At 48.0% G+C, this 20,874-nt stretch overlaps 1 protein-coding gene across 1 annotated transcript in view; it reads right to left on the bottom strand.

Moving 5' to 3' along the window:
• Positions 1-774: 774 nt before the first annotated feature.
• Positions 775-20,874, bottom strand: part of LOC144137782 (uncharacterized) — a 37,725-nt gene continuing 17,625 nt past the window's right edge. The window contains exon 4 of the mRNA XM_077669761.1: positions 775-3,530. Within this exon, the coding sequence (XP_077525887.1) occupies positions 3,408-3,530 (123 nt within the window). The 3' untranslated portion in view covers positions 775-3,407. The remainder of the gene's footprint in view (positions 3,531-20,874) is intronic.

Genomic DNA, 20,874 nt, shown 5'->3' with positions numbered 1-20,874 from the left:
CTTACATTGAAAAGTACTGGTGGCGCTACTAACTTACTCACAAGCGTTAGCGGGGCGTCCACGCGTGTCTTTTATTTCTTAAAGGAGTACTGACACAAAATTTTCGTGTTACGTTTTTTTCGCTGCTATGCGGGCCTACCAGCCCACTAATCATAGAATGACAGATTATACGGTCGAGCGCAGCGTAAACATTCATTTACGGCGTCGTTTATTCGTGCCAGTTTCGGTTTCGACTGAAAAACGCCGAGCGGCCGCCATAACAGGATGTATAACATGACGTCACCATTCTTGCCGCGTCGCTGCCTCTCTGGAAGCGCGCGCGAGCGAGCGCACGCGCGCGCCCAGACCGGCCGAGGTCTTCGCCGTCCCCACAGGCCCGGGCAGCATGACGTCAGTCCCAAAATCATGACGTGTACACACGCCCGAGCAGCGCGCGCCAACCACAGCCAGCGCGTCGGCTTTGTCACGGGAGCTCCGACGTCGGCAGTTTGGGGCAAGTAGCACATGATGTCATGTCGGCCCGCTCTGGGCTTTCTCGTGCGGGCGAAGATTAAGATGGATTTTAAATGTGTTTCGCTGAACTGGTGCTGTTGAAACTTGCTGGGAGATATCTCCTGATAAAAAGTAAGCGTTTTACATAGTTATCACACCTTTGAAATTTCGTTTCAGTATTCCTTTAAAGCAAATAATGAACGACTTCTTGTATAATCGCTGAGATTTAAAAAAGGTCAAGGAAAAGCTTAATCAGCAAAAAACACAAAATGAGCTAAGGTGTCCACCAGTGAGAGGCTTCAATCGCAGCCGAAACTGTTTTTTATTTCAAAGAAATGGCAAAAATTCAGTTGATTTGGCACATGATTACAAACACTTCTAGCAGTCTAGACTTTTATTATTTAAAAGAAAGTGTAAAAATTCACTTGGTTTGGCACAGGAGCAAAAACACTGCCAGTAACAACTCACAGGTCAGTCGTGTATACCGCTTGAAGCTGCCGCCGTCAACACGTCTGGTAAAGTGCGTTGACGGCTGAAATTTGCACCAGCACATTGCGCTTCACCTCTTGCGATCACGCGCTACTAACTCTATAAGTGTATAGTGCATCAGACCCCGATCTGTTTAATGGCCACTTGACTTATGTTCCACAATAGACGTCATGAACAAACAAATTTTAGCACGAGTGTTGCTGGGCCATTTAAGTAGTGAAATGAAAAAGATAACGTCATGAAAAGTGCGGTAAGCGCCGTTATTTGCTTGGACACTCGTCCTTGATCTGAAAACATGTACAAGGTACTTAAGATGGCTTTTTATGACAATGTTGTTCCCACAAGCGCTAACATCTGGAGCATACGAGAAGTAAATGTAATGGAACCGTAAAATACATTCGGGAGACTCTATTACACATTTGTTGGGACATTCTTGTAGAGGGCACGACTATCCTCCCAAGGAAATATTACACCGATTCGGTTTGCACAAAATGCAGCGGCGCAGATGTCAGGTAGAATAATGCGTCGAATGTACAATCAATCAATAGACAAGGTTCGAACCTGCGAGGGATTCGCATCGACCACGGCCGTCACCGTACAAGCCATGACGAATGGCGCTACTAGAACGCACAAACTTACGCCATGGTTCTCTGTAAAAGTGTGAAGGGGGTGCGTACAGGGAAACGCGTTAAGGTTACTCTTCATGAGACCACTTGCTATGCACTACACGGAGAAACTTACTCGCGCATAAGTTGCCATCCAATGGATGTTCACGCACCAGAGTCTCATTCACAAGAAAAGATCAAAGATGCCCTCTCTACAGACCTCTAATGGCCGCTTCAATCACTTGGTCAATGGCCTACTACCCACGCACACACTGAGAAAACTACTCTACCACCGAAAAGAAGTTCTCTCAACACAGGCGTTTGCCGTGAGGTACGGCGACACCAACAAAATCGATGTGAGCGAGAGAGTTCAAGGTATGCGGCTGGAGAAGACCTGTCCAGTGCAAGCCTATTAGAGATTATGCTGCTCATGCTGACTTTATGAGTATAGAAAGTTAGGAGTGGCTTGGTTTCAGCCTAAAATTGTAAGGACGATAGTCTTTCTTGGGCAACTTAACGTCTCTCTGTTTGTCTATTGATTCGGTCACACGGCCGCAATGAGAAACAATGATTGGACAAGAAGTGTACAAATGCAAGACCGTCTGAAATTTCTGAAGCTGGTGGCACGCACATACATTCCAACATTGTTCAGCAAACAAGAAAAGGCAGGCATACTTGAGGCAAAACATGGTTCTTTTGGTGATTAGACGTCGGATTAGTTTCCGCGAAAGAAAATAAGAAACCCAGTAAAAACCGGAGTCAAAGACAGGCCAGATAAATGCAAATAGTAAATACTAAAAAAAGGATGTCTCTCCGATCTGGTCCAAAAAAATGAAAAGAAAATATCCCAACAGGCGGTGCACGACACGGGAAAAGGCGGGGAAAATGAATCAAAGTGATGAAACTTCCATTGTATTCATTATGGGAGCAGGTAGAGGGACGGACAACAGCATGACGGGGGATAGAGAGAAAAGGGTGTTACGAGGCAGATGCGGGGAGCAAGCAGATACAGGGACAATTTTTAAACATAACCTTTGACGTTTGTTTGCGAAGTTCAGCTGGAAGGGTGGCGTTGTGCAGCTGGTTGTGCAGGCAATCAATTTACTGACAGAAATGACTGCTCTGCATACCGCCAAACGTACGCAGGAGCCATGGCGAAATCGGCAGTCGGTGATGCAATTCCGAGGGATCGCCTCCTGCTACAGATGCGTGAAACGTTGCCTGGAAAGCGGCACCATTTAGACTCGCACCGAAATTAAATCGTGAATGAATAACCAATTTCATAGCATTTTCGGGCCTAATTCTGACATTTAATTTACCTTCCCTTACTGAGCGCTACTACAGACTCACATTTCAATCGGGTACTTTCGACGCTCGAGTGCTCGCCTGTGTAAAATCCCCAGTGACCGGCTCTTTTCTGCTGACTGGACAACTCTGCGCATGGATTACGCGATCTTAAGCTGCGTAGGCGCAGAAGGCCGGGGGCTTAGCCAATTCTCGAGTTTTTGCACTCATTGTGAATGATTTGCACGATGAGGCGGAGGTGATACAGGTCCGTGTCACGTGAGGCCACCGTAAGCTGAGAAGTGTGGCGAAAGGCGGTGAGGTGAACGCTATTACTAAATGAGCAGCGCAAGAGCCTCAAGCAGGAGGCCGCGCTCGTTGCATGCCCGCCCAGTGGCGTGCCTAGGAAGCTTCCCGTCGTGCGTGCAGCAAAATATGCGCTGTCGCTTCCGTCGCATAGCTCACACTCGGCAGGTCTTGCACATCGCTGCACACGACAAGGCCCCTTGTGGACATGACGTCAGCGATGGTGCCCGTTCATCCCAGGTTCACGTCGCCTGTGGTGAACTTGCAGACTAGCGTCTTGATCTCGTCCCCCTCCAACTCCAGCGAAGGGTGGAACCGTATCGTCAAGCTGTTGGTGAAGCTGCCCGCGGCGTCCTGCAAAGGGCAGACAAATTTGCATTGCCTTCGTGTTCACTTGGAAATATGCTCTCCTTAGTGGGCGAGGTAAAGCTACACGAAAAAAGCCAAAACCCCTTTTTTAGGAGTTAGGTGGTTAAAACGCGAAGTTTGTTCCCATGCAACCTGGGTCAAAGTAAAGCCCAAAATCTAAGCTGCTTCGACGGTGTCGGAATGGCATAATCGGATATACGTCAGATTCATAACGGAAGAGACCCAGGTCCGATTGCGACCACGGGAAGCGTTTTTTGCTTTATTTGTATTTTGACTTTGGACTCTGAAAACATTAGCTTTGAGCAGGAGAAATCTTCGCGTTTCAACCATCTTTCACTTCACCCATAATCATCATCATCGTTGAGAAACTTGGCTTTCCTGCAGTGCTTTTCGGTGTGGAAGGTAGCCAAGATTGAGCCAATAAAGCTTTGCTTAAAACCAAGTCAACTCTAAAAAGGGAATGAAGATATGCAAATGTACGATGCCCGGCCTCTCGACACGCTGTTTTTTTTTTTTTAGGTGCGTACTTGTACATTTCTTTGTCCCAATATTAGCAATAGTACACGACGATGTCTGGTGTGTCAGTATAACAACACGTATAAGACATTGAGTAAAGCCGAAAGAGCGCGCGATTTGCCCCCAAATCGAGGTTCGCCGGATCAGGTGTTGCTCGGGACAAAACCCGGAATTGCTTTCGTAGACACTGCTTTACACATATAAGCAGAAACCTCTTCGATATGAACGGGCCTGCGACTTAAATAATTTCCGACAGATATTTTAGCGTGTTTCAGAGAAACTGCAAACTGATACCGCCCTAAAGGCTCAATCACGAGCGACGTGCGTAGACGTAAGTAGACCGAATACGTGTTGCGGCAAAGCCAGCTTTCCCGCGAATGCTGTGCATATCTCAATCACACCTTCAGTTTCTTCTTTACTTTTTTAACAGTGTTCCATCGTACCACGGGTTGGAGGTTGAGTCATTCTTCCCTATCATTAGAAATAAAATCAGGCGTTCTTGTTTCGCTAACTAGTGCAGACTCCATGCCTGCCCGAAAACACAACTTCTCAACTGTTGTTTTTTTTCTCTCTCTCTCTTTTTGGAGAGTGCACAGGACACAATGTTGTGTTCCGAGGCGAGAAGCGTTCACCGATGCACCGGTAAAGCTCCTGCGGCGCGAAAATGGGCCACAAAGAGGGAGGTTTATGACGGGTGTAAACCACGCCCAAGTACGCAGCGGTGGCGCGGTGGGGGAATTTATGCAGGCGACGTAGGGGCTTTTTAACGCGCGCCGAACCTTATGTGCACGGCCCTTTCCGGCCATAAACGCGGGTGCCGCAGTTTCGCACCAGCCTGCAGGCACTTCGTGAGCCGACCGCCCACGGGGCAAAGAATACCCTGTGACGCATGCGAGATACAAACTGCCGTATCCTACTTTTTTGTGTGAAATATGATTATGTTTCCCTGGCTCTGGGAAACAGTTACTTTCCTTCTTGCCAGTGCCCCGCCATGCCATCGTGATCGTTCTCAGAACTCACGAACGCTGGAAGCAGATAGGCAAGTAGAATCACCACCGCTCTCTGCAAGAGTCCGTGGGGGGTTGGCCCTATTCGTCTCGGACGTCATGGAGGGCGGAGCGTGGTCTCGTACCAGTGCGGCACAGGGGCGGTGCAGTAAACGACAACGTAGGAGAATGACAGCCAGCCGTCCACGTTGAGTAGTGTACCCTCTTCTCACGGGGGACAGCAATGTGTCATCCGGCATAACGAGGAGCGGATTCGTCGTCTTAGACGTCAACAAGAACACCGGGGCCTCATCTGCATCTATATAAGATTAGCAGGTACTGGAAGCTCATCATTGCTCACCATATCTTACGTTCTTACCGATACATTTAATACAATATTACGTATGCCAGACTCGAACAAAAATTCCCCGCATTTCCCCGAGGGGAAGAATGTGAAAGTGCGAATGCACGAGTTGAATTTGCGCGGTTCGGTAATGTTCGCGAAAGAGAGATCACACACACACACACAACTACAAAGAAAGAAAGATGCATTTATTCACAGACGCCTATTTGTGTTGTCGTTGTACTTGATTGCTAGAGCGGATCTCAGCTTTGAAATTTCGTGTCAGTACTCCTTTAAGCAGGTGCATTAGCCCTTCTCACGCCCGATTCTTGGCCAATCCCCCACGTGGGTATGTGCCATGTCAGCGGCCAGGCAGCGCGCGCCCATCTCCCCCCGTTGCCAAGGAAGACGAGGAGATTCCTGGCCAATCCCCCACGTGGGTATGTGCCATGTCAGCGGCCAGGCTGCGCGCGCCCATCTCCACGTGCGAGGACATCGCCGGTGGACGCAGGTTCAGGGTCGCTTAAGAAGTGCATTGCACTTAAAATTTGTCTACACGTACGTGCGTACACAGTAGCCTACCCTAATATAAGGGACCTATAAGAGAGCGCAGAACCGGCAGTTGAGCAAGCAGATCACAATACTGTATGTAAACAAGGATCAGGGAAGAATCAATGACCAGCTTTCCGTGAATAAAATGTTTCATTTATGGAAGTTATCAATGCTATTTACTGTGATTATTTATTTATTTCCAAACGCCAAATTTCGCAGAGCAATTTAAAGAGAACCCCAAAGTCCCCCCGAGATTGAAACAAACACCAATTTTAAAGCGTTAGAGTTAAAAAGCTCGTGATACCCTCTAAAATATACTCAGTGTATTAAAATAAACTTAGGACAAGTGTCAATTTTACCGGAAAAAACCCGACTGTTGGAATGGTTTCACAAAAACCCCTAATAGCAGTTCGAAAAATAGCACCCAATTTTCGCCCCCCCCCCCCCCCCCGCCTAATTTTTGAAAAAATATAAAACCCGAAAACGAATAACTCTAAGTATACGGCAGTACATCGGCGAGTCTGAGTGCGTGAAGTACGGTCAAAAAGAGTACGGTACCGGTACCAGGTACGGCGCCCTCCGCGAACTCACCGTTTCGGAAGCAAGCCTGCGCGCTACTTCGCGCGCGCGTAGCAGCCCTGCGAGCAGCGCGTCCAGCGCAGATCAAGGGGTATTCGCACCACGGAGAAATCCGCCGTTTTGCTCCAAGGAGTGCGCGCCGCGTGACCCCTACGTCACAGTTTCTCTCCGGCGCACCGCTCCGATCGGAGGTCGCAGTTTCTGCTCGCGAGCTACTCGCTCGCGACTCGCGAGCGAGCGAGTCTGCTCGTCGGGCAGCTGGCCGCGACTCAAGTTTTAGAGAGGTCGCAGGCGCTCTGTTTTTATTGCCTTTTATTACACTGGACACGAAAATGCGCCGCGCAAACGACAGGCGCACTGAACGAGCCGCATATACCACCAGAACGGTCGCGGGGCGAGCGGCGGTCGCGAAGTGGCGCAGGCCACCGCAGGTAGCTCGAGCAATAGCTTGTTATCGCTCCCCAATGCGCAAACAAAGCTGCACATACGAGAAAGGTGGTAACGATGTGATGGAAAATTGCATTAAACATCGTCATCTGCGCCGCTTGCAAAAGCGGCAATCGAATATTCGCCGCAGTGTTAAGCCTAAAATCTGTATGCGGGCCTGTAGGCGGGCCGGCCGGCTGCTGCTTGCGCACGGTCGCCTCACTCGCTGCCTCGCGCGTCGCGCGCCGTCCTCTTTCCGCGGCAGCGCCTGCATCGAGCACCCGGCCAATTTTTGGGCGCCTGACAATATCAGTACGTAGGGGCTTTAGCAGAAATTGCCGCGGTCGCGGAATCGGCGGTGCTATGGCGGCCCTGCTTTCGGGATAGGCGACAGCAAACTGTGAGATCCGTCCGATCGTCGCATCCTTCGTGTGAACGAAGGAGCTGGCTGAGCGGAAGTCCGCCTGCGGTGACGTCACAATCTCCCTCGGATTTCTCCGCTTAAAAGCTCCGTCGTGTGAATACCGCTTCAACCGGCTCTCTCGCTGCCCGCCTAGACCAAACCGGCTGGAATGTCACTTCCGCTTTGTGGCTATTTCCGCGATCCGCCGGGTGGTACAGCGTCGTCTGCCAAGCAGCTAGTCTAAACCCTTCTTGACTGATTCAAGGGACACTAAAGTGTCAAAGCAAGTTTGCCCATAAGAATAGATCCGAGCGTTTCGAATACCAATACACCCCTCTCGGTGGCCGAAGTTGCTTATCAACACAGAAAATGCAAAGAAAAAGGTAAAAGCAAGTGTCGACGCCCCATCCACTGTAGCGCACTACACTCTGTGACATCACAAACCGCGAATGCAAGGTGAAACGTGATTGATGGAGCTTGCCTAACCGTTTTCTCAAACAAACACCGAGTCAGCAAGGACGTGCAAATGTAAAATAAATGTATGCTGAAACGTTTGATGGTCATGGGCTTTTAAGAAAACAGAAACGAAAGCAAGCCCACATCCTAAAATGTGATGTCACACCCCATGCGGTAGGCTGTGTTTCAGTTTCCATTTGGGTGAAATGTTTCGCTTTGCGTTCAAGCAGCCAAAAGATGAATGCATGCGGGTGAAGGCGACAGCATAGCACACCCACTGATCACTGGTGCATGTATGCTTGGCAGAGCCAGAGGCAAAACAGGTGTAATTAGTGCGATCGACCAGAAACGAGACGGCCGTGAAATTACTCGGACTTCTCCAAACGTATTTTAAACACCTGCTATCAGGTGGACGCACGTCTTGGGCACATTCTCAGGAAAGCTTCGCCGACGTCATTCTTTTTATTTATTGATTTATTTATTGCCTGTCTTTGACAGTATACAACACATTACATTTCAGCAGTGTAAATATGCACACCTACGAGAGGTGAATTTGCCAGTGAACCGCGGGACAGCCTTTAAGGCTGTCCGTGGTTCAGCTTGTCCACAATGCACTCAAGTGGCGATTTAATTCTTCCAACCAAGTCCAGCAAATCACAGCAACGCTCCTCCCGTTTGACTCAAAAGTTCGATCAGCGCTGCGGCACTGGTGTGCAAGCCAGAACGTATAGCTTGCATTGCGTGCTGCCACAGCGCAGATCGAACCTTTGAGTCAAATCGTGCGCTGGGCATCCGAATTCGCCGATTTTTTTTCTTTTTATTTGGCACATGGATTGCTCAATCGAGTGCGTTGCTATGCATACGAACCCCAGGACTGCCTTACAGTGTTGGCTACTCAGCACCGGTATGCTAGGGCGGGATTTTGTTTCCGCTGAGTGGGCCACGAACCCTACCCGTGAGCAGCGGGAGAAGCAGCTGTCCAGCTCCTTCCCGGCTCCCAGCTTCGGCTGGTAAAAAGGGCCGTTGCAGCAGGGGTCTCCAATGGAGTCCTGGACTGAGTACCCCACCCCACATTAAGATGCTCGTAATAAAGCTTAGTCTCGCTCTCTCTTCTGGGCTGCCCAGAAGCGGAGATTCTTACATATACTGGAAATAACCTGACGCTAGCGACTTGCTCCATGCCTTCAGTAGAGTAATGCTACACGCTCTATACCCGCCGCGGTGGCTGCGTGGCTAAGGCGTTGCGCTGCTGAGCACAGCACAAGGACGCGGGTTCGATTCTCAGCCGCGGCGGCTGCTTTTCTGATGGAGGCGAAAAGCAAAAACTCCCATGTGTTCGAGATTTAGGCACACGTTAAAGATGCCCAGGCGGTCAAAATTAATCCGCAGCCATCCACTATAACCCGTCTCATAGCCCGTGTAGCGTCGGAGCGTTAAACCCCACAATCAGAATACAATGCTACACACTCTAAATGGAAAGCCGGTCGGCCATCCTGTTTACAGAACCGGAGTGAACCCGGGTGGAGCCAATGTAATCCTTGCCCGGCGTGGACCATTGCTTTTATGCCTTCTGAAAGTGAGGTAATCGCAGCTATTTTTTTTTTGGCAACGTACGACTGTCCAGATCAGTAACATGGTGCCGATTCATTGCGCACGTGTGTCTTCAAAGACGATAGTCTTTCTTGGGCTACCTAAACTGGAAAATATATCTGTCTGTCTGCCCATCTGTCCGTCCGTCCGTCCGTCCGTCTGTCTGTCACTTGATTCAATCGCTTGGGCAAAAAACAGGTGAAAGAGTGCTTGAATACGAAGTATATGTAGGCAAGGCTGTTACCCGCCGCGGTGGTTCTGTGGCTAAGGCGTTGCGCTGCTGAGCACAAGGACGCGGGTTCGATTCCCGGCTGCGGCGGCCGCTTTTCTGGTGGAAGGGAAAAGCAAAAACGCCCATGTGTACGAGATTTCGGCGCACGTTAAAGGTCCTCAGGTGCTCAAAATTAATCCGGAACACTACACTACGGCACGCCTCATCGCCGCGTGGCGTCGGCGCGTTAAACCCTAAAATCAATAATCATCAGGCAAGGCTGTTCCACACCTCTAAGACTAATGCCATGGCTCATACGTCCGCATTATTAGATCTAACGGAAACCTATAGGTTTCCTTTAGATCGAATAATGTGCCTTCTAAAGGAAACCTATAGGTTTTCTTCAATCGAATATGTGCCTCTCAAATGTGCCTTATAAGGCACATTTGAGTGAGACAAAGTATAGGTTCATAACTGACGGTGCCACCACCCCTGTAATTAGGAGTATAAACGCTGGATGAGTTTTAAAGGAGGAGTTTTTGTTGACTCTCTTCCCGACTCTTCGGGCGCTGCTGCTGCTGCGGTCTTGCTCGGGCGCACCGCTGGGTTTGCGAAAGCGCTTGCCTCCGTTCATCCCGTCCCCTCGCCGCCGCGGTGGCGTTTCAAGGAGGCTGCCACACACCTCGTAGTTGGCCTGGTTAAGCTGTCGCTTCCAGCCAATAGAGAGTCCGAGATCGTTCTCGCTGACGGTTTGAGCGACGCGTGTGTTCCCGGGTGAAGTGCTGGAACGTGGACATCGCTTTGGCCATCCTTTGCATCAGTCCGGTAGCAACGCAAACGCACAGACTTCCTCGCCCTGCACTTCTTTCAGTGGGCATCCGGGGATGTTACTGCTGGTTACGAGAACCGCCACGACAAGACGACACCATTGATTTTACCGGGCACTTTAACGCCTACCTTACAAAAACCCAAACCACTGCTTACCGGCCTTAAGGAGCCATGAAGAGAAAACACAAGTTTGGTTCATTCAAAAGATTGTCTCGTTAGAATCATACTGACACCACTTTTAACGTAAACTTCGCTCAAATAAGCTACATAATTAGGAAAAAAAGGAATGGTCATGCGACCCACCAGCTCATTTCCCGCAACACAACCTATGATGTCACATGAGCTAAGCTCTGCGATTGGCGGAGGCTGGGAGAAGCAGACGAAAATTAGGTAGAGCTTACAAACGAGACGAACGAGCGATTTGCGCTTAAATTTAGGGCACATTCTTTACAAAGCAATAAGAATGATGGGACAAACAGTGGAAGTTACGAAAGCACATGTAAACATAGAAGTACTGATGCGTTCTGCTGTTCGTACTGCGCACAGAATGCTTGGTTTAGCTGCACAGCACTACGGGGCTTGGGGTTGTCTCAGACGACACTGGCCGATTGCCGCAACTAACGGTGTCTTACGTGACCCCATTTGTCGAGCGAGCACTGTTTCAGGGAACGAATATTTTCTCCCAGAACAAAAACAAGCCAGGTTTAAATGCGGGCAAAAACAAACCAAACGCTTGCCACGGTATGGTGGCGCCATCTAGGTTACGGAACGTAAAGAAACGCGGGAACAAACCAACACCGCTGTACAGGGTGGAGACAACCTTTGAACGGTCCCGTGCCGCCGCAATTGGGCCAACGGGCTCAACGCGTTATTCTTTTCGTTTCCCACGAGACCTAGCAACGCGAAACAGACAATATGATTCAAACTTCTTCAGTAAACCGCGTTGCAGCGATAATTTTAGCGCGGTTTTGACACAATGACTTGCTTCGGCGGCGAGCGAGCAACCGAAAATGGCGGCGCCAGCGTATACGTGTCTCTACCCTGTACGGCGGATGCGTGAATGAAGGAACTCTAGGCTGCAGAGCGGTCGGTTCCTGTGATGTCATTTGGGACCACGAAAACGCACGATTGAGCGGGAAAATCAAAATTTTAACCTAAATTGTTTAATTTCTCAGTGAATAAAGCACCGTTTGTATCCGGACAAGCGCTGGGGGCACTATAAAACACGAAATCTTTCGAATAAAACCAACTTGCATTTTCTCTTCATGGCTCCTTTAGTGCAAGGTGTCTACGGTGTGCGTCTCCTTAAAGGGAACCTGGAGCACATACCTTCGACAACTCGATATGTATTTTGGGGTAAAGTCTATTGTCCCAGCAATCTCCTCCCGCAAGAATCATGAAAATCCGTTCACTATCACCGAAACCACGCTCCATGAGAAATCGCGCATAATTGTTCCCTCTCAACTAGACCCCGGAGAACGCGACGAAAGTTGCGCGCTCTCTCCCAGAGAGGGGGGGCGGCTTGCCGCGTTCTTTGCGGCGGCCTTCGATATTTCACATGCCGGGCAGTTTTCTCCTTTTCTCCGCAACGTGGAGGGGTCTATTTCCGGTCTGGTGCCACAAAAAGCAGGCATGGCTGCCTGCTCGCAAGCAAGCGCTCAGGTTGGTAAGGCGTTTCTGAAGCAATAAAGGTTTGTTGTCGAGTGGTCTGGTTGAAAAGGGAGTATTGAATTCGTTGCTAAAACTCCGGGCGCACTCAAAACACAAAATAAATACCAAAATTGTGCGTACAGGTTCAGGCATAGAAGAGGTTGGTACACAGCGCCGACGATGGCGGATAGCCACAGGAAAGGCGAGAAATAAGCCGCGAAGTTGACCAGCGACAGCCAATAGAACAGCCATGGCCGCAATGACGTCATTTCGGCGATGCCATGGTGCATAATGAGGAAAATTGAAGAGAGCGCGGTTCGTTTTCCTGCGTCTTTAACAGTGATTTGCGCGCTCACCGCTTCACGTGCACGTGTAATATTTAGCTCAGGTATTCCTGGTAGCGTAATAGAGGTGTGCGAATATCAAATTTTTTCGAATACGAATCGAATACGAATATCTAACTTCGAATATCGAATCGAATATCGAATAATTAAGGGGAGACGTGGCTTTCAATATCAACTTTTTTGTTTCTAAGTGGATTTGGATGAACATTAGCACAGCAAGTGGAAATGCTCGTGTGATAACACCATAAAAATTTCATGTTATTACTTCGAAAACTTTTTTATGTAAAATTTTCGTTCTTTTCACCTTGTACCGAGCTTGAGAAGCTTATAAAACATGATGGTTCAAAGTGCTTTGCATTCCGAAATGAATGAACGGGGTCGTGATAGTCTTTGAAACACATTTTGTTTTAGTTTCCAGTTTTTTAGTGGTGACTGATTAACGACCATGAACGACTATTTGTATACAAAATTTACAAAAAGTAAACCTGAAAATTCATTAGTGTCACGACCTGAACTGTTCATCAAGGAATGTAATGCAAAGAACGCAATCAAAAATAGACCTAGCGGTCACAAGGAAATCACTGGAACAAGCGACGCAGGTGTCAAAAAAAACTTTTGAGCAAACAGCTTCCGAAGTGACAACACAGATTTCATTCATCAAAGTCGCTAGGGTTGTATCCTTTCGTGTCCTTTTGAACACGGGGCTTCTGTAATGCCTTGCCTTGCAATTGGAGTGCCTTTTGCATCCTTTTTTTTCATAAAACATCATTTTCAGCTCTTCTGTGAAGGGTACATAGCCCAGTTTGCAGACAGAGGGGGGGGGGAGGAGGGGGGTGATGGCTTTCAATACAAATTAAGTTAGCTGGTTGCTTGTATTGCACTGGACAACTTCCGTCTGCAGTGTTGCGACCATGGTAACAAGTAAAGAACATTTTTTTACTTACATTTGAAAACTGAGTTTTGACTTCTTATATACTTTATAACCTTGTTTGGAGCAGCAATTACGTGCAGGTGTTCATTGCCAAAAGTTTACATACAACAAGGATACAAATGATCTACTTTGAAGCCTGGTATAATATTCTGCATAACTCCAACTTCGATACATGCCCACTTTTTTAGTACTCTTGAAATTCAGGGCATCCAATATTCCTCGCAGTACCGCTAATATGCACTAAATTTTTTTTGTACGGTTTAACGCGCCGACGCAACGCAGGCGATGAGGCGCGCCGTAGTGGAGGGCTGCGGATTAATTTTGACCACCTGGGGATCTTTAACGTGCGCCGAAATCTCATGCACACGGGCGTTTTTGCTTTTCGCCTCCATCAGAAAAACGGCCACCACGGCCGGGAATCGAACCCGCCACCTCATGCTCAGCAGCACCACGCCTTCGCCACTGAGCCGCAGCGGCGGGTATATGCACTAAACTATAGATGTATGCACTGGTATTAATAATTTCCCTAAAAAATTTCCATTTGTGAGATTTAACGACAGTAAGGTACATTTTTAACGCCGTCAACACGTTTTTATTCCCAACTCAAGCCTGTTTGCATGATTTCTCGAAGTGCACGGCAATCGTTGCGCAAAAAGGCGATATGGCTCTCTCGCATCGCGGCGCTCGTACACCGCAACATGTCATACTTTGTTTATCACTGACATGGCCCGGCAGGTCGCTCATAAGATTAAATGTAACGTCACAGGCATTAATTAACAACTGGCGTTCAATCGTACCCGGTTGCGCAGTCAGGCGATACTTCAACGCGCAGCGGCTACGCCGTGCGCGCCGCAGCTTTTGACGCGTGGGCCGTTTCTTTCCCAAAACTACCGAGCTATACTGCCAAGTATACCAATAACTAAGCGTGTAAGCATCGCCAATTAGACAAAAAGTTCCCTTGCCAACTGCTAACACAAGCGCGCGCTCCACGTTTCATCCTCCAGGGTAAAGTCCCGCGCAGCAAGAAGCGTTCGATGACCTCAGTCTTTCGAGCCACGCAACTTCCCGTAATCTGGTTTGCGATCTCAGGCATTCCCATTGCGATAATGTCCGTGTTGAATACCACAGCAGATAAAATGACTGAACAAAAACTTGTCCCAGCGAAGCAGCGCAAATGAACTCAGAAACGTGAACTACGCAGTTCAGGCGGCCGCCATCTTGCATTACCGCAGCGACGCCCAATCAGGAGGGCCGTTTCAACGCGCACCGACCGGAAGGCCAACCGCGCTTCAGTATTTGTTTCTGGCTTCGTTTGTGCGTCTTTCTTTTTCTGTCATTCGTGCGTTTCTGAATGCACGAAGATAAAAGAGACGGCCAGGACCGGAAAGAGGATCGCTCGGCCCATCCAATGGTACCAAAATGGCCGCGCCCGGTGGCACCGTTGAGGAGATAAAGCACTCCGAAAATTGCCGTTTTTTCGCCATTTTGCGCTGACATTCTGTCACCGAGGCTGGCAAAAGTAATTTTTATGCCACTTTGCGACGGTTTTCAGCGGAAAAACATTGCAAACGCACAGGATATAAAACATAGAAGCGGAATATGTGGCTTTCAAAAAAAAACGATGTTTTGGTCATTTTTCAAGAGTCGAAAACCGCGTCCTCCCCCCCCCCCCCCCCCCGTTAAACTAATCAATCCAAATATTTTATAATACAGTCGAACACGGATATATCGAACTCCAAGGGGATCACGAAATAGTTCGATATATCGATAATTCGAAATATGAAGTATGGCTATCTGAAGCGTATCTGAAAACTCCGCACATGACTGAGAGCTAATGAAAGTCGCTACAAGTGGTACCTCACCGATTTGTTCCTCACAGCACGGTAAATTCAAAGCCACACCGCTACGATAACCAAACTTCAGCATAAAAATAATCTGTAAGATTCGCTTGCTTCTTGTGCATCATAAGTTCACAAGGCTGTTCGAAATACAAAGTCTTCCGTTTTTCCGTGACCATGGCTCCGAAACGTGGGCCGTGGACAAAAATACCTAACCCGGTACAGTGAAACCTCGATATATAGAACAGCGCGGTGCCCGTGAAATAGTTCGATATAACCAGAATTCGGTATATAAAATCACGTAAAAAACGCGTCAGAAACTGGTACAAATCAATAAATGAACGAATCGTGCAGTAAACACTCACTGGGTGCTTCAAAGTATTTATTCTTTTGGCCTAAAGTACTGCAGTAGTGTAGCCTGGCGTGTTATACACGACTTCCTCAACGTAGTCCAAACGTTCCACAAGCAACAGGCCGATGCCTTCTACAGCGCCGCAGTAGCGGTGCGGTAGGGCCAAAACAGCTGAAGCATCGGTCGAAGTCGGGAGCGGGGCACTACCAGCGCTTGCGGGTACAACCTCGGCAGCGTCTTCGTTCGTGCGCTCAGCATCCGCTAGGATCTCCACATCCGTCAACTCCACCGTCGTTCAACTCCACCAATGCACATGCTTCGTGGCTCAGCACCAACAAAGCGCTCCATTTGGCCCCAGGTTTCTTCAAGCTCGCATTCTTTTGCACCGTCGAATTCTGCTTCGGTGGAACCGATGCGCAGCAGTCGGGAACGCCCATCGCGCCACCGCTATCCTCGAGGGTACTGCGGGATAGCTCACCGCCTGTCAAGAGAGCGCGAGCGGTCTGGGCAGTCTGGGGTGGCGGAGTTCGATATACCCATTTCATGTCCGTCCCAGTTTGAAATAAAAAATTAAAAATGCATGTTATTTTCCGCGAGTTCTAGAAAGTGTTCGATATAGTCAATAATTCGATATACCCGTGTTCGGTATATCGAGGTTTGACTGTACATGGGTCCCCCTGCGCGATCAACCACTGAAAAACGCTCAAGCATGCAGAAAAAATGCCAGAAACCTAGCGCGGCAGGAGAAGTTGCCATCATCATCACATCCACCCCGTAAGGAGAAGCGCACTTGCAGGGGCACTTGGGGCGCAGCGTTCGATATACCGAATGTGCCCGTGACCGCGAGTTCGATACACGCTTATAACAGCGCTATACTTTTTCAAGGGATTTTCAAGGGGATGTTCAGACAGTTCGATATAGACAATAATTCGATATATCCGTGTTCGATATATCCGTGTCCGACTGTATCCGATTATTCGAACTCTTTCGAATATTCGAAATCTTTCGAATGCATAGTTTTCGAAGCGAATACGAGTATAACATATTTAATATTCTTGCAATTTTCGAAATTTTCGAATATTCGCACACCCCTATCGCGCAGGTTTACTTGCACTGCTCAAAGAGTGTTGTAGGGTCCCTTTACATCACTCTTGCCATGCATCCCTGCGCAAGTCAAGGACTAGTTGTGCGGTTCACCATGTGTTTGCCAGGGTAACTGAAGCGTCGAACATGTCTCGTATTTCTAGGCGCACTCTCCACTGCTTCGATTTTCATCAATTCTCCACTATAAGTGGAATCGGCAAATTTATTCACCGTAGTGAATCAAAGAAAAACAACGCTTTAACCGTTTTGAAGAGAAGCAAGATAAAAGCAAATGCCAAAATAAAATATGTCGCCTTGAGCGGGCGCCAAGCACCACAAAAACCAAAGCTCCCAACAGATGTCGCACGAGCAGTGAGAATGCGCACACCTACACGGCATTCACCGTCCTATTCAGGGGAAGCTAATGCGGAACTAGATGCCGAAATAACGGAAGCGAAAGTACGAGTCGCCCTCCTCCACGTTCGCCCAGGTTCGGCCCCAGGACCAGACGGCATCACAAAATAAGATTCTTCGTAATATAGACGACCAATCTATCTCAACACTCACAAAATATTATAACCATTTTTGGATACTCGGCGTTGTACCCCTGTCCTGGAAGCACGCAAAAATTGCCCTGATACCCAAACCGGGGAAGCCGCTCAATAGTGACCATCTTCGACCCATCTCCCTCACTTCATGCGTTGGAAAAGTACTAGAGCACATCATCGATGTTCGCCTTACGAATCATCTTACCTCTATTAATTTTCTTTCCCACTCCATGGCTTTAGATCAGGATTGTCCACTCGGGATATTCTTCTTTCACTATCCAGGGAATCAATTACCGCTCCGTCAAAACTGGACACGGGCGCTGTACTTTCCCTATAGACCTCACGAAAGCATTTGCTAGGGTATCACATATGGCAATCTGGCAAGGACTGGCAGCAGTCTCCCCTGGAGAACGTACTTACAATTACGTCAGGGACTTCCTCACGTCTCGCACTGCCATTATTCAGGTCGGAGACGTGACATCAGACGTTGTTGATCTAACTCCCCTCAGTTGGCACTCCGCCGGGCGCCGTACTGTCTCCGCTGCTGTTTAATCTCGCCATTCTCAACGTCGCCCATGTTGACGCAATGGAAGCCAAGTTGCACGCATGCGCCGTGTGTCCAGAGATGTTATCAGTGCTTTTCGGTCGACCAACCGGTCTATGGGGAATAGATTAGTTTTTTTACAGGACTCCATCCGTTATACTAAGAATGCTTTTATTTTAAAAGGACGCACACCTTGAAAGTGGAAATACTTGACACGCGTTACCCCAGGAGTGCTTCAGTGGCTAAGCCGCTGGGAATCGGAGTTCATCGTCCCCTCCGGCGGCCCATTTTCTTATGTAGATGGAAGACAAAAGCGCAAAACGACTCTGTGTCGATATTTCGACGTTCATTAAACATTTCCAGGTGGTGAAAATTTTCTGCCGTCCGGCAATATATGGTGCGCCTCATAGCAAAGGCATAGCTTCGGAGCACCAAACCCCCCAATATTTTCTGACAAGTGTGATTCCACAGGAAAAAAAAGCTCATCACTTAGTTTTATATTCCGTTCTGAGTTCATGCAGGAATAATTTGTGCCCGTTATCGCTGCCTTCAGCCATCCAATAAGCACGAAAGAAAGACGTAGATTTTTATCCAGACGTACCCTGCTTTGCCCCACCTTTCATATAACCAAACGTCGTTACTGCGCATAATGCCGGGTATTATCGGCAAATTGTCAGAGCGCGTACACTGGACAAGTTTGTACCGGCCATTTCTCGCCCTACGTACACATCAGAAGTTTGTGCTTTGTAACCAAATTTCGTGCTTTGTAGCTACAAAACCACACAAATGACACAACAAGTTTTAAGGCATGCGATGAAGAACAGCCTAGCTTGGCTTACATTTCTGCATATTTAAAGAAAAGTCAACATGGCCTTTTTCTATCGGTTTTAAAATAAAAGCAAAATGTTCGACTTATCTGCAGTGCAGTGCATTTTTTGGAATTGTATCATTTTTGCTACATGAACTAAAATTCGCCCTAAAAATATAAAATTAGGGACAAATATAGTAAAAATTGAACTCAGTGTCTCGTTAGATGCAGGAAAACAGGGCCCAACATTTCGGCAATTATCGAAAATGTGTCATGTTTGTATTTTTATTGTAAAGAATTTTTTAGGCAAACTAAAAATGAATACATTAATTCATTTATTATTATGAAAAGCCTCCACAAAAAAAAATCTCCCCGCCAATAGCTGCAATAGTTTATGTTTTACGGAGGTAACAGTTCTGATTTTAGCACGATTCATTCAACGCGTTTGTAAACCGAGCCGTCCTCGGCAATTTATTTTTAGAAAGGGAAAGCTCTGGTTTCTCTGCAAATTCCCTTCAGATATCCTAATCCCAGTGCACAAGGAGCTATATATTGAGAGGCTCAGGCGAGAAGGCTTGGATGAAGGCGAGAATGCCCCTTATTCGGCAAGCAGCAGCCCGAACCCGAGAAGTGACTTCGAACTACTATGATGATCATGAAGCCTCGCGCGTCTAAACAATGATGTGCCGGTGATGAACCGGGGAAGTAAGACGATGAAGAAGATGCACCGATGGGAAATAAATAAAGGGAAAACCATGGAGAAATCTCGGCGCTTAAGGTTATTCACTGCTGCTTACAATATAAATATTTCGCCCAAATAAAAAAGGTCGGCCGGACACACCTGTCCAATCTCTTGAAAACATCCCAAACAGGGGTGGAACAGGGTCCATGGGTTTGGGAGCAGTCCTGGGAGCAGGCACAAGTGCCCTTTATAGCAGGCTTGGAGCAGCCAGAAAGGCATTTTTGGAGCAGGTTTGGAGCAGCCAGAATTGCCATTTCGACCAGAGGTAACACCATTTCACCGGATTAAGGTACCTCCCTAATCTCCCTACAGCCCGCTGGGCAAGTCCCCTGCCCATTACGTTTGATCTAATTACTATATCAGGTGTTCTACCATGCAGTATAGCTTACTCTGAACCAGGAACGCAGTTGTTGTACTATATCTAAAAGTTTACCAAATGCGGAGTTGTCTATCTTCGGCCCCAGCGAGCGCGCCGCGTTATTAACGTTCGAAGGTCAAACGTCACGCGCAGAGCCGAAAGAGATCAGACCAGGCCTCGCTTCGTGTCCGGTAAAGGGCAGTGTTTATGCGAACCGACGGCGGCATTTCGTAAAACAAGGCGTTGGCTTGAATTTTTTCCATCGAACAGCGGTTTCAGTGGGAAGCTGAAAATAGCTTTGCCTTCGCCCGTCACATGGTTGCGAGAGTCGGAGAACTTAAGCCAGAGACTACGCAACTAGAGGGTGTCAGAAGGTACGATTAAACTTGGGCCATCCTCCACTAAACAAAGCTAACCCCAAAGTTGAATTGAATCGAATTTCAGTTTTTTTTTTCTTTTCTACGTACAAAAAACAAAGGGAAGAAAAAAGGCGACCAGCCTTCCCTCCGTTTCACAGGAAGTTTATTACAAGTTTAAAATTCGTTTCCGTTTCCAGTTCACAGGCGAAAATCACTAATTACCTCAAAACAAATGCGAACAAAAAAACAAGCGACGGCAAAGCGTGGAAGAACTTGTTTGTTCAATACATGCAGCAACGGAAAGATGCGGGCAGCAAGGCTAGGATTGCCAAAAATGGGCGGCTATATTGATGTTCACCTCCAATAAACTACAACCTTTCATGCGGATATTATTTTAATCTGTTTGCAATGAGCCGCAAAAACATTTTACTTTTGGTCATTTTTCATTGATTCTGGCGCAGCGGCCGACACCGGCAAACACTACTGTGCAAATGCAACACACAGAAATTCAAAAAGGAGGCACGTAGAGTCTGTGGCCTTACGGCTAAGCCAAAGCCGAGTTCCATAGCCGCTCATAGCATCGATGGAACCGAAAACAAGATGTTTCAGCCAAGTTTTCGCGGGCGGGCATCATGTCGGTTGTATCTCGCGGCTCAATTCAGGCGCTGCGGCGTATGACGGCGCTGATGAACGAGTTTGGCGCAGCAGGGTCGGTTCGGCGCAGGATGACGCAGATAAACAAGTTTGGCGCTCAATGACGCAAGTGGCGCAGTTGTTCCACCCCTGCAAAAGTATCCCTGGACGACACAAGAAATGGGCGAGAAAGTCGCTGGTGAATCGCCGCTTTTTCGTCTGTTGTCCCTAATACCCGGCTCATTTGTT

The sequence above is a fragment of the Haemaphysalis longicornis genome, unplaced genomic scaffold, assembly GCF_048455015.1.
Source record: "Haemaphysalis longicornis isolate Haplotype H1 unplaced genomic scaffold, Haemaphysalis longicornis Haplotype H1 scaffold_1, whole genome shotgun sequence".
Lineage (NCBI taxonomy): Eukaryota > Metazoa > Arthropoda > Arachnida > Ixodida > Ixodidae > Haemaphysalis > Haemaphysalis longicornis.
The sequence above is the reverse complement of the archived record's forward strand: the minus strand, read 5'-3'. Positions and strand labels throughout refer to the sequence as shown.